Raw genomic sequence first — 15332 nt, forward strand, 5'->3', positions numbered from 1 at the left:
GTAAACAGCATCTGCCACTCTGCCAGTATCATCAACACTGGGCGCCTCTGTCACAGAGGCGCTCAGTGCTGATGATACTGGCAGATGCTGTTTACTCCTATCTGTTATTGTCATCTTAATGTGCACAGAGACTAATGCATTACTATGGTGTTTTTACAAAAAGCTGTCCAAAAGCCAGTGTAGAAAAATGCAGTTCCTGTTATGACCACCAGAGGCTTTCTATTTAAAGCAGAATATAACCCTGCATTTCAACTTTGCCCTAAAACTGTAAAGGATTGCGGAGATGCCGCCGCACGGTGTGGCGGCGGGGCGGCTGTCTCCGTGTTCAGACCGGCGGTTTCCGCACAGCAGCATGTGTCTGGTTTGTCTGAGCCTTCTAGTGCACACAGATGGAGAGCTACGCGCGCTCGGGGAGGCAGGACCTTTATGCCAGGAGGAGAGGGATCAGCTGATCAGGTTGGTCAGCTGATCCCAGCGCAGACTGTCATTGGCTGTATAGAGCTGGGTGGCGCTGAGGAGCGCTGCACTATATATAGATCTCGCTGGTCTGTCTCAGGTTGTCTGCCGTTGCGAATACATACGTGCGAGCACTCAGACCATAGTCAGATCCCACAGTGTGTTAGAACCAGGTGGACCTGGGAATTCACACTTAGCCAGATTACGCTTGTGTTATTACTGTGTCATTGCTGTGTTGTACTTTATACCAGTTCCAGGGTGTTGTGACCAAGGACCTCACACCCAAGCTTAGGAATACTGTGTCATTGCTGTGTTATACTTTAGACTAGTTACTGGGTGTTGAGACCACAGACCTCACACTCTAGACTAGGCCTCTGCTTTATCTGTTATGACCTATTGCTCTCTCGACCTCTCTCCTGCTTTCTGATTTGGTACCTATGCATATCTGTCTACCTGTTGCCAAACCCTGCCTGTACCTGGTTATCGAATCAGCCTTCTGTCTCTGTACCTTATCTGCTCGTGTGTTGCCGACCTGGCCTGGCCGACCCTCCAGGCTGTCACTCATACATTGAGTGTTCAGTCTGTCTGTACTACCTGTGACACTACCCCTCCAAGTGTCAGGTAGCTGCAGATACCTCCTGTTCCTCAGAAAGGCCTCTCTGCAGTCCAGTCAGGGGCTCTATCCCTTAGGAGTCCTTTGGTTGCAGTATACTCTGATTCCCAGTATTGCAGGGAATCACTGGCTCGCAGGTTATCTCTATCCCCTTTCCTAGGAGATAGTTCACACACAGCCAAGGGCCACCTGCTCCTCAGGTGGTCCATGCTCATTGTTATCGGCGTCTCCCGCCCCACGGGAGACAGCCTACTGTTGCACCAAAACACTTACACTTTATCAGGTGTCCAGAGGTTAGTCATACTTGTATTATTGGTGATTCTGCAGATCATCAATAATCGGGTATATATCTGTATCGTTAGTGATACTGCAGATCACCAATAATCAGATTCTCTCTGTGTGCTGACATCAATCGTTACAAAAACATTATTTACAGCATATTATATGCAACCAGCATTTTTTTTTACTAAACCAGCATTGGAAGGGTTACACACAGAGCTTTAAAGTTTCGTGCAGAGAAATGCTGCCGCAGCCGAAGTTAGATAATGATACATTTAAGTAAATACAATATAACAAGTTAGGAATGTGACTCACTCTCTGACTGTGCAGAAGCTGCTGGACAGTCAGAGAGTGAGTCACATTCCTCATTTGTTATATTGTGTTTACTTAAATGTATCATTATCTAACTTCGGCTGCAGCAGAATTTCTCTGCACGGAACTTTAAAGCTCTGTGTGTAACCCTTCCAATACTGGTCTAGTAAAAAAAAAATGCTGGTTGCATATAATATGCTGTAAATAATGTTTTAGAGCAAAGTTGAAATGCAGGGTTATATTCCGCTTTAATAAGACAGTACAATCACAGTTCATAGCATATATCATTTCTTAATAAATGTGTGGATTTGTAGCAGAGGATCCATAAATGTAAAACTGGTGTATCAATGATACAAGTACTAAATATATTGACTATGGGCAAAACAAATTAATGTCCACTTCCACTTTTTTCTAATAATCCAGTATAAAGTCTGTGAACATGACATATTTTGGATAAATCTTTACACTGTTTATCCCTTTTTTATTAATCAGGTTACAGTGCATTAGGAAAATACATTGAAACAGGACAGACTGTATATAAAAAAAGCATTTATTAGGTAGTTTACTGTGCAGGGGTCCTATTCTAACCCAAAATTCTACTGTATTAGAGTCATTTTTCATTAATGAATTAGCTGTATAAAATGGTCATGAATTATAAGGTTATAAACAGGCTCAGTTGTATAATAACAGTGTTGTGGAGTATGCTATTTTCTGAATTATACCACTGCTTGGACTGAACAATGCAGTGTGCTTATCTGGAAAAGTCTTGCCACTGCAAACAAAATGTCCCTGATAACCATTTTGAAGTGGCATGTAGGCACTGGTTGTTTCTTATCTATTTGTAATTGCCTAATTTCCTCTAATGATGGGAACACGCCAACAAAACCAATAAAAAATGATTCTGTTATAAATTCTGAAAATGTAAAATCAGTATAAACACTCCATATCTGTGATTGTCTTACATTGATAAACTATACATATCTTTCAAGGTGACCATGCAGTAGTGATCACATCAATCAATAATCAAAAATAGTCTGATCTGGCCTTCTGTTGATAAAATCTGAATGACAGTTCAACAATGAATCATTGAAGTATCAACAGAAGACTCACTCATTTTTATTAGTCACTTGAGCCGTGTAAGGCCAATCCATTTCACTTTTTGTCCTAAGTTTTCTACTAGGTGATATTTTGTACATTGTAAATAAAATTCCTTCCAAGCCACTAGCAAGTAAGAAAATACAATCATTTTGATAGTACTTTTCCACCAAATTTTTGGTACTTTTCTAATTGCTGAGCGTAACGTTATTTTAAACATAGGATCAAAGATTACCGGTATTTCCTAGGAGTAAAAGTGAATTGGATTGAGCGCTGTGCGTCTTCAGTGGATATTGAACTAAATAATGTAGCTGACTGGCGGATCAAGTGAACAGACTGTATGTGTATGGGCAAGTGAAGGGTAATCATTACATTTTTATATAAGGTTTTAAAGCAAATCTGTCAGGTTTCTCAGGGTTTGTAAACTGACTCTTAACATCTTAACACACAACCAGCTTTGATAGTTTTAGAGTATTATTGTACTCTATGTACTTAAGCTTATTTAATATTTCTTAAAATGGGCCTGGATATACTTGCATTATTGATTTTATCCTCATCAAGTTTAGTAGAAGCTGTTACCCTGTGCCTATACTCAGAGCACACTAGCTGCAGAGTGTGCTGTTTCTGTCTGGATGTGTCTAACACAGGCTTTTATCAACCAGGGTTCCTTGAGTACTCTGCAGGGGTTCCCTGGCATTTTCCTCCACCGTGGGGGAAGTATGATAGATCACATTATAATAGGGGGTATGGTAAAAAAGAAGCACTAAATTGGAGGTCAAATAATAAGCACATTAATAAAAAGCACTAACATAACATTACCGTAATAAAAAGCACTAGCATAAGGAGACAGTATAATGTGTGGCAGTGTAGTGAAATAAACAGCCACACCTACTTTTAAAGACCATGTCTCCTGCAAAATAAATGCAGGGGTTCCTCTGTATCCAAAAATTATTTGCAGGGTTCCTCCAGGGTAAAAAAGGTTGAGAAAGGCTCATCTAACATCTTCCTATTCGTCTGTGTTATTATAATTTGTGTATCTGCATTGCACATTATCTCTGTGCATACCTTATCTTAATTTTAACACACATTGCACACCGAGTGCAGAGTATTAAGGCGGGAGGTGGCCCTTCTTTGTTTATGCTAAAGGATAATTTATCATCAATCCACATTACTGCACTCATAAAGGCGCGTACATACGCCATACTGTAGCGAAGACCCTCCCGCTGGGCAGATGTTCTGCCGATAGTAGCACGTGACTGATAAGACTGTTTCTGACAGATCCGCGTATCTGTCTTATCAGTCTGCCGACAGTGTGTACACCCTGTCGGCAGAAGTCCGCCCAGCAGGAGGGTCTGACGGACCCGTCGTTCGCTACAGTATGGCGTGTGTACGCGCCTTAAGAGCTATGCAGAGATAAGCAGTGCAGACACACTGTGGAATATGGTAAAGAAAATTGTAGACAAACAGGGATGAGTCTACACTGTATCGAGTTTACAGTCAGGGCAGACACAGAGTGACTGGTTATACTATATCTATTGGGATAAGATGTAAAAATCTATACAAATCAGTAATGCAAGTGTATTTCATACTGGTCAGACCTCATTTTAAGACATTCTAAGCATACTCATCAGCACTTTAAATCTTTTTTTTAATGTGTTCCCATGGTGTCTTCATTAGTCTCAGGCCTACATTAAACAGAAGCCATAACTTCAAATGTGGAGCTCTGCCACATTCATGCCTATCATCTACACACCAGCCAGAACACGTCCATCATTAAGACAAGAGTCTTACTGATTATCCATAACAGAGAGAATGTACAGACATCCAAGTTGGGCATCAAAACTTCTATTCAGTGTAGACCTGAGATTTATGAAAGCTTCCTGGGGGCACAAGGAAGGATACAGAATATAGAGCTACCATAGTCAGTTTAAAAATGCTGATAATGACAAGTTCAGTTTAAACATTTTTTAAAATAGGTTGTAACAGCTACTTTTTGAGTATGTTCCCTGCCCTTAATTTGTACTTGATCACTTGAAGCAAGAAAGTGTTCCCACTCCTGCTAAACTCTTCACATAGAGTTCACATAGGTCAACTACTTATTGACGTTGACGTAAGCATAAAAATGATCTAAATTTAAGGATGTCTCTGTTTTACGTAGCCCCCACTTCTGCTGCTTCTTTCATACGTCAGTGTAACATTGCAGTGCACAGAATCAGTCCACCTTAATAGATATGTAAGTCTGTTATCATGGCTCTGCTAAAATATAATGATCTGTAGGGTTGTACACAAGACCACATACAGAAGAAAGGAAACAACAAAGCTAAACAGTTATCTAGGCAAGAAAAAGAAGACTAACTCATAGCATAGCTTTATAACAACAGCTGCAAACTGCAATGAATGGAAAAGGACATGCTATAAAGAAGAAAAAAAACAGCAACTGTTAAAAAAAATAAAAAAATAAAGAAGACAACATAAAAAATAACAAAACTGAACTTAAACAAATGAGATATAAAATCATGTTGAAAAACCAAGCTTCTATGTGAAAAAAAAAGAACCAATATAAGTATTTAAATGAATAAAAAAATTAAAACAGAGAAGTATACAGTTATCAGCAATGTGACTGGCAAACATCTAACAAGGCAGAAGAGAGACTAACACGAAGCAATAGCTTAGCAGCAAAGCATAATTGTATCATGGCAAAGTAACTTGCAGTCAGCTATTGAGGTAGGAAACGCTACATCCCATGTAGTATGCGCCAAACAACAAACTGCGGTCAGCTTAGCATAACAGCATAGCCAGTAATCATGGCAACACGTGGAGATGGAACAGCCTCAGACAAGCGTTTAAGTCGGCATTGGGGAGCAGTTACATGCAGAGCATACACAGGACACACCTTCCTCTGGTAAGGAAGGCAATATAACAGCAGAAGACTCTGCTTCACTTTTTGTAATGATTTTGTCATCTGTTATTTCGCATTCAACACTTTCTTCCTGGTGTTGTGCGTCATCAGATCCTGTGTCTGATTGGATCTGGTCAAGCCCCGAGACAGGGGACTCAGATGGCCCGCTCTCTCCCCCCTGAGCTGTCTCATCTTCTTTCTCAGTCACAGGACCCTTAACTCTCTCTTCTTTGGTGTTGAGAAACAAGATGACATGAAGAGAACAGACAAGATGTTCACAGAAGAGATATGCAAGAATATTTTAGTAAATGTTTGGGAAGAAAAGACAATCTCCACATTAACAAGGTTTTTCTGCAGAACCATGTAAGGTCCATATCACACGGGCAACAACATATAGTAAAGATCTCTAGCAGCTACAAATCTACCTCATTAATAACTCCTAGCTATAGAGTACCTGAAGCAGCCATTAGCCAGCTGCTATGTTACATAACAACAAAGTGTTGCCAGGTAAGGATTGTGCACCTATTAAAAGAAACTAATAGGCAGAATCTCTTACCGGCATCAGCACAAAATGCTGATAAAATTAATCCGATGGTGATAAAAATAGCTGCAGTGACATCCCTTGTGACTTAATAACTGGATGACTATGTTAAATTAAACTTAGAATGTAATAGCACACATGGAAAATAAAGAAAAACAAAACAAAACACTGCTACTAAGTTGCCTGTGTGACATGGGTCTAACTTTGGCACTTAAAGCGGTCTAACACCCAGCAGTACAACTTTGCTTTAAAAGATTGCTTACAGCTTAGAAACTATTATGCCAGATTTTTTTTAAGCAGAAATTCACTGAATGGGTTAAACATGACATTTTAGTTTTGCATTTAGCTAGAAATCCGCAGCCGTGCTGAGGTTTAGATACAAATGTATCTTTGTTTGGAATGCAAATAGACCTCTGAAAAGCCTGTCTGGGAAGCCCTCTGTGCTCTCTCAGGTGTTGTTTATTTACATTGTAAATAGATACATTTGTATCTAAACCTCGGCACGGAAGCGGATTTCTAGCTAAATGCAAAACTAAAATGTCATGTTTAATCCATTCAGTGAATTTCTGCTAAAAAAAAAAATCTGACATAATAGTTTCTAAGCTGTAAGCAATCTTTTAAAGCAAAGTTGAAATGCTGGGTGTTAGACCACTTTAAGTTCCTAACTGTGTCTATTTTGGGAGGAAAACACACTTTTAGATGAACTGTGAAGAGCTTTGGAATAGTGTGGCCTACAAAGAACACAACTTGAGCGGTGCTTAAACAGATCGATGATATTCTTAAAGAGGCACATTATACAAATCTGGAAACCCATTACAGTTCATTCTCCACAAAATATTCCCTATAAAGAATGAACTCCAAATGGGGAAAATACAATTTATATGAAAGCAGTGTGCTAGATGTCACTGCAATAGGAAATGGGAGGATATTTCCATATAGGTGGCAATACACGATACAACCATTACCGTTTGTATATAAAAATGATCGATTGTATACAAAACTGAAAAGAATGTTTTTCGAACGAGAAAAAATTGTCAATTTTTCAATAAAAATCTTTCTGGATGTGTTGGAAAAAAATGATCATAGGTGTGTGATATATTGCAGATTATTCAATGAAAAAAAAAAGATCAGATTTTTCTGATCGAAAAAAACCCTGAGAAATTGAATCGTGTATGGCCTCCTTCACAGGGATATGGAGTGAGAATTACCAGTAACTGGCGACTTCTAACACTTTCCAACTCTACTGACACCATAAATGGGCTGAAGCTCCGCTTTAAATACTCTAGTTCTAATCTTACAATGCTGGCAGATAAAATAATTTACCTGTCAGTGTTTCTATTTTAGTGTGGAAAGAAGGGAAGTCCTTTTGAGTTTTATTGCTTTTAGGTTGACACACTTGGGAGCAGATACAAATTCCTCCCTATACCATCACCACCCACACAAAGTATTTAGAGAGGATTTAGGATTGGGCGCCCAATATCCTTCCACTGTGACCAAATTGTCTGACCCTGCCTATCCCTTCCCTATGCTGCTGAGAAATAACTGATTGTGGCCAGCAAAGTAGCTATAGTTCTACAGGGTCTCATCATCAATACCTGTCTCGAGCATTTCTGCTGGTTGTTTCAATAAAGCTTTTACACTTTCCATATGTTTCTAGTGTTTTAATGAAAAAAGATTACATAAAAAAGCAAAGCAGTAAGAAATACATTCTTGAAGCAATAGGGCAGGAAAATGGGAGAAGGGGCACATAATGTTTAAAAACATACTCTGAGGATAGCGTTGAACGTGTTATACTTTATTAAACACTAAGCAGGTGGGAACTGGGCATAGAAGTGAAACTGCTGAGTTGCAGAGCTGGACACAACGAGTCTATAAGCAATAGAGGGGATATGAGGTCAGGTAATCTGTGCGGAGGAGTAAAAGCTGTTCACTAGCTCAATGGGCCCCGGACCACATTTTTGACAATTGTAAGAATGGCATAATCCATTAGTCTTGGATTTACCTTTATTAACAATGCAAAATCAGTGAGGGTAAACTAGGGCTTCGATCTATCTGTTAACCTAAAGTTTCTGCTCCTTGTAGTAGATAGGAACCATAGCTGATACCTGAATGGTACAGAATGAGGCTGTCAGGTGGCAGTAATGGTAGAAAATCTATTATTTTCAATTGCATCTGTCTCTCAAATCTTTTAAATTCTTGAAAGTATATATTCACCTTATTTATTTAAATAATTGATGTAACATCATTCTTAACCCTAACATTTCATAAAAAATTGTTACGAAAAAAAATTCATTTCAATTTGCAGTCAGTGGTGCTTTTCTAAAATTGACAAGGAGGTTCAAATTTCACCTGCTTGCAACCATGGTCCAGGTGCTACGTTCAGTGAACAGAATGTCCTCAAACTCCCATCTACACATTTAGCTGCTCAAAGCAGAAAGAAAAGTGTTGCATCTTAGGGCAAATTTTCCTTAGGTTTTCTATAGTCTGTTGCATGTGTTTGGGAAAGCATGATGTGTATCTAAAAGAGGCCATAGATGCATACATTCAAAAGCGCTACTGACAAATTTCGGAGCAGGATGAAGCCGAAAGATGGCTTACCCTGCTGAAGGCAAACTCCAGGGTGGCGTTAATGCTGTTTCCCCACCAAGCTGTCACAATGTTTGGGCACCGGCTATTGCCGGAAGCCGAATTTTTTAATTTGAGCTCTGGCAATTGCCGACACCCAAATTAGTTACGGAGCACCGCTTTAGACACAATTCTCAATATGGCCTATGGCGGTGCCCAAAACAGCTCAGCGCCAACATTATCTGTTACGGCCATAGATGCCATTATGTGTTAATCATGTTCTTATTTTCCTCTTTGTCTAGATTGACCACTGTGAGTAGTAAGAAGCTGCCATTCAACATGTAAATTTGTCTACATGAAAGTGGAGCTACACTTTAAAAAAAAATCTTATGTAACAGCTAAATGAACTTTGAGATTTACTTAAAAAAAAATAAATAAACAAATTAAGAACATGTTGTAATAATAATAATAATAATAATAATACAAAAATCAACAACGATGTGTGTTGAAATAAAAAAGTGGAAGCCTAACATTGACTTCTTTATAAAACAGCTTTACAATAGTGTTTTGTTTGTTTTGTTTTTTTGTGTGGCTTCTGCATTGATTTTGGCAACCTATATACACGTTAATATCATTGCAAGCCAGCAGAAGAAAGCATTGTGCAGTGCTTTCATCCTATAATTACTTCCTTGCACAGTTTTCTGAAGAAAAGGCAATTCTTTTTTTTTTTTTTTTTTTTTTCTTCTTGCGAACTCAGCTTGGCCTTGCCCTTGCAAGATCTAATCACGGGCTTCATTGGGACACAACCAGTGTCTAGCTCTTTAATTTGCATCATAGTTCGCACCTCAACTATATTTCTTCTCTTTTTCTTTCCTTTATTTAATAATATAATAAGCCAAGCAGCAAGCAAGAGTATAATTTTGCACAAAGAGCAAAAAATCCGTTCTTATAGCCAATACCTCCCCTATCCCCCAACTCACATTCTCCCCTCCCATAAAATCACTCCTACCCCTATCATCTCTTCCATCCACCCATCCTACATATACATTCATTCTCTGCTTACTATCAATCATACATTCCATATATCAGCCTCTTCTTCACCTCTCATTCCTCCTAATTCCTCCTCCATCATTCATAATAGGTCCAACCAAAGGGCTTTTAATTTTTTTTTAAAAAAAAGAAAAGGCAATTCTGATGCATTTGAATTACCTTTGATTTTACTGCACACAGCCCATCAATTCAGGTTTTCACCACTTATTATAAACAGGGCAAAATCATCTGCTGCCCTGAACGTGAAATTATATTTATCACCACTTTGTAAATAGGGACCTAAGTATTTGCTCTAAAAACATAATGTAACGAGACTTGGATTTTGTTCCAGTTTGGGAATAGTGACGTGCAAAGAAAGAGGGTAAATGCAGTATGTGAAATGGATATGGAACAGGTAACTGTGTAAAAGCTACTTGTGGTGGTGATGAATTTCCCTGAGCTCACCGACCACCAGATTATATTTATTCATGAGAAGCAGGTTGTTTATGACACCTTGGAATCACACATGAGCATTCTGCACTGTACATGAAACATACAAATTTCCAAGGGACAAATTACATAAGAAGGCCTTACCTTCTTCTACCGTTCCCATCTGTTCTGAAGCTGGAGAAGGAGGAGGAGAAGGAGGCAGGTTGGTTGTATCTTCTACAGCTAAGATGTAAAGAAAAAAAGAAAGAAAGAAAGGCAGTTAATGAAATGCATGATTCCATGAAGGATACTATGCATAAATATAAGCACAAGCTCAGCATAAAAAGGCAAAATATAGAACAGGGACACTTCATCTGGGATCAGTGTTCGAAGTATCAGCAATGCACTGAACACAATGCAAATGAAGCGTATAGTTTGCATTTTTATTTAAAGGAGACCTACTGTATATTCATCTATATAATACTACATTAACCACTTAAAGAGAACCCGAGGTGGGTTTGAAGAATGTTATCTGCATACAGAGGCTGGATCTGCCTATACAGCCCAGCCTCTGTTGCTATCCCAAACCCCCCTAAGGTCCCCCTGCACTCTGCAATCCCTCATAAATCACAGCCACGCTGCTGACAAACAGCTTGTCAGAGCTGGCTGTGTTTATCTCTATAGTGTCAGTCTGCTGCTCTCCCCGCCTCCTGCAGAACTCCAGTCCCCGCCTGCATCCCTTCCCTCCCTGCTGATTGGAGGGAAGGGACAGGGGCAGGGACCGGAGCTATGCAGGAGGCGGGGGAGTAGCTGAGACTGACACTACAGATGTAAATACAGCCTCACAGCAGGGCTGTGATTTATGAGGGATTGCAGAGTGCAGGGGGACCTTAGTGGGGTTTGGGATAGCAACAGAGGCTGGGCTGTATAGGCAGATCCCGCCTCTGTATGCAGATAACATTCTTTAAACACACCTCGGGTTCTCTTTAAGCCCACAGGGTTGACATTTTTTTTGCATCTGAGCAACTTTCACCTCCCATTCATTTGCCAATAACTTTATCACTACTCATCGCAATGAATGGATCTATATCTTGTTTTTTCCGCCACCAATTAGGCTTTCTGTGGGTGATACATTTTGCTAAGAGCCACTTTACTGTGAATGCATTTTAACAGGAAGAATAAGAAAGAAATGGAAAAAAATCATTATTTCTCAGCTTTTGGCCATTATAGTTTAAAATTCACACATGCCATAATTAAAACCCATGTACTTTATTTGCAAATTTGTCCTGCTTATTACACCATTTAAATTATGTCCCTATCACAATGTATGGCGCCGATATTTTATTTGGAAGTAAAGGTGCAATTTTTCAATTTGCGTCCATCACTATTTACAAGCCCATAATCTTTAAAAAAAATATATTAATATACTCCTTATGCCGATTTCGAAACACCAACACTACACTCTATCACTCACTCTTGTAATATGCCCATACCATAAGGGAAGAAGATATTCACTGATGGAATAACCTGGTCATGCAGTATATTTAGGTAGTCAGATGTCCTCATACTTTGAGTACATAACTGCTGAATCTGACCAACTGTTCAATCTGACCTGACCAACTGCAGCAAACCTAGTGTATTTGCTTTGTTAAATGCAGGTGGTTGACTTTTGGAGGGACAGGCAGTGTACATGACAGAGCCTAGTGCTTGCTACAGTGGAACACATCAGGTCCTGTCCCCTAAACATCTCCCAGGTGTAACAAATGTTGGAGAGGCAGCCGTGGTGAATAGCGCTACCTCCGTGGCTGCCTCCAGCTTCCTGTCTAGCGTTGTATCCGTGCCTCAGGCGTCTAGCACGGCGAGGACGTGACTGTCTGTTGCACATAGGTTTGCTTTGTCGCGTGCGCGCGCGCATAGACAGGACCTTTATGCGGGGAGGAGGCGCGTCAGCTGACCGGCCGGCTGACGTCAGAGGAGACGCTCGCCGCTCCTCATTGGCTGATAGGAGGGGGCGTGCCTGATGGGTCTCCTCTGCTTCAAAAGCCTAGCTGATTCACTCGCAACTTGTCTGCTGTTGCGAATACTTCGTGCTAGCGCTCAGACCCTTAGATAGTTCCCGTGTGCTTTGATCCAGGAGGAAACCGGGGATTTCACACAAGATAGGAATTGTTTGATAGCTCTAATCATTATACTATTGTGTATTATTTGTGCATGACTCTGGCTTGTTCTGACTATTATTCTGCTCAGCGATTCTGTACCTATGCCCATCTGATCTTGCTGCTGACTGCTTGTTTATACCTTTCAGTCTCTGCCTTCCGATTTTGTACTGCATCTGTCTGTCTGTTGCCAACCCGATCAGTCTGACCTCTCTACTCTCACCAGAGGGCCCTTGACTCTTGTGAGGGGCACTGTACTGTTAGTACCCACCAGCTCCTCTGGTGAGGTATTGTTAAATCTATCAGTACTACTGTTGCACCAAATCACTATATATTGTTGTCACTAAAGCTTCTGATATATCAGCATTATAGGTGATTCTGCAGATCACCATATAATCAGGTATACATCTGCATTATAGGTGATACTGCAGATCACCTATAATCAGAATTCTGTTATTTGCTGACAAAAATCGTTACACCAGGGCTCCGACATTTGCATGTAGTGTCTTTTCATTCCATCTAGTCTTGAATTGACCCAAAGAAGTGGACAAAAGCCCTCGAAACTCGTTGTCTTAATGTACATGAATTAATATTTTTTTCCATTACACTTGGTTTGTTCTTCTGAGAAGGAAAGACATAGACTTCTCACTTATACCTCATCATATAGTTATTATTATTCATCAAGGGCAGCACCACCACCAGTGTTTTCAGTATTCTAGCAAAATAGGATGTGACCGAATCAACATGCAATGTTAATGTTAAAAACAGGCAGATCTTTGAACTCTTCCCCACTCAACAACAAAATGTGTTTTTATTGCTAGTAATAATATAGATGGGATGATTGCCTTTTAGTTCCTATTCTGAAAAAAAAATAAAACATAGGCTGTGTGTTGAAAAAATGAAACAGCAAGAAAGACCAGAGGCTGTGACTCTTCCCCATTCTTTTCAAAAGATAATGGGCAACACCCTACTTTAAAGGTATCTATCTGAAAACACAGGAGCATTTCTAGTACTTAAAGAGGAACTGTCGTGAAAATCTTAACATTTAAAGAGAGACTGAAGTGAGTGAACCAGCATGTGTTTACTGTAAAGCACCTTATATAGTGCTAAACCACCGATATCCCGCAGAAAAATGAGGGGTTTATACCCCCTAAATCCCCTCTGTAAACTCGGGGCAGTGCTTCCTGAAGAGGCAGAGCTTAGCCCTGTAGCTCTGCCTCTCAGCGCACCAATCCCTGCCGATCGCCGCCTCTCCCCCGCCCCTCTCAATCTGCCTTCACAGAGAGGGGCGGGGGAGAGACCCGTGTCGCGATTGATGCGCATGGAGGCAGAGCTGCTGCTCATAGCTCTGCCTCCATGAGCAGCAAAATCCACGACCAAGAAAGTGGTGGATTTTGCGGGGGGAATTTGGGGGGTAAAAACCCTCGTTTTGCCGCGGGATATCGGTGGTTTAGCACTATGTAAGGTGCTTTACAGTAAACACATGCTGGTTCACTCACTTCAGAGTCTCTTTAAAACACATACAAATGAGAAGTAGATTTCTCCCAGAGTAAAATGAGCCATATATTACTTTTCTCCTATGTTGCTGTCATTTACAGTAGGTAATAGAAATCTGACATTGCTGACAGGTTTTAGGCTAGTCCATCTCTTCATGGGGGATTCTCAGCATGGCCTTTATTCTTTATAAAGACATTCCCTGAAAATGATTAAAAGAAAGATGCTGGCCAGCCTCCCTGCTCTTTGCACACTATTTTGGCAGTTGGACGAGGCAACTGCCATTCACTAAGTACTTTTAAAATAAAGCAAACCCTGAGAACTCCCGTATGAGAAGATGGACTAGTCCAAAATCTGTTGGTAATGTCACAGATTTCTACTACTTACTGTAAGTGACAGCAACATAGGAGAAAAGTAATTTATGGCTCATTTTACTCTGGGAAAAATGTACTTCTTATTTCTATGTGTTTTAAATTTTACGATTTTCGCGGCAGTTCCTCTTTAAGTAAGGGTAAATAAGTGGTTTCAATTTAGATATAATGTTGTTGATTTTTCCCAGTATACAGTGAGACAGGAAGGTACAGAGTCACTACTGACCATGAATCATTATATTCTAACTTCAGTTACAGAAAAGAGCCCATACAGCATTCTGTGTGGCCTGGCTGACATTAAATAGCCTACAGTGAAATGGGATTGCTTCCATTAGAACCCAAGATCCTGCAATTATTCTCTGAATACTGATCAGCAGCACAAGCCCTCTATTATAATATCTGACCCTCAAAGCTCTATAGTTTTTGAATAAGAAAGTAGAGGAAATGCATTATAGCCCCGCATTATCTGTGAGTTTGTAGTTCCCTTGTGAACAAAGATGATATTTTTTCCTTTCCTGACCCACCCAGCATCAACCACATAGGAGGATTAACACAGTATACTGGGGGAGGAAATTACACCACACAACAGAAAACTAAAGAAGAGGAGATGGCATTTCAACATCTGCTAAACAGTACTAAACAAGTTGTATACTCTGGTTTAGAACAGCTGTTCATGTGACTGCTGTTGCAGAGTAAAATCAGGTACTCCCACTTGATTAAAGTTGCCTAATATGCACTATTGACCATGTTTGGGAGTTTGGAGAGCAGATGTCCAAATAAGTTTGGAAACTGTAAATACACTTTAGAGTTTATCTGATCACAGAAATAGGACAGTGTTGCTCTCTATGTGACCAGTCCTAAATTGAATATTTACTGGAAATTGTTCCCAGTCAATCCTGAAAGTTTGATCTTCAAATATTCCATTTGTTTTCTGGCAGTTTAGATCGGAGTGTTCACATCTATCAGAGCTCCATGCCCCAATATGTCTCATCGAAACACTCAATTCTGACCAAAAATCAATTGAAACTTGATTGCCAGCAGACAATCCATGGACCGTAGCATTGCCCTGCATCGAACAGAACAGGCCACATTA

The 15332-nt window shown here is 40.1% G+C and overlaps 1 protein-coding gene across 8 annotated transcripts in view; it reads right to left on the reverse strand.

Annotated features, from left to right (window-relative positions):
* The window catches only part of MAP2 (microtubule associated protein 2), a 468156-nt gene that overhangs the window by 48545 nt on the left and 404279 nt on the right, over positions 1-15332 (reverse strand). For 7 of the 8 annotated variants that reach the window (XM_068245203.1, XM_068245205.1, XM_068245199.1 and 4 more), the window contains one exon: positions 10384-10461. In XM_068245203.1, the coding sequence (XP_068101304.1) occupies positions 10384-10461 (78 nt within the window). Of the gene's footprint in view, positions 1-5648; positions 5883-10383; positions 10462-15332 lie in introns of all 8 variants that reach the window. The other variant, XM_068245206.1, reaches the window with a different exon arrangement.

Source organism: Hyperolius riggenbachi, chromosome 7 (genome assembly GCF_040937935.1).
Source record: "Hyperolius riggenbachi isolate aHypRig1 chromosome 7, aHypRig1.pri, whole genome shotgun sequence".
Lineage (NCBI taxonomy): Eukaryota > Metazoa > Chordata > Amphibia > Anura > Hyperoliidae > Hyperolius > Hyperolius riggenbachi.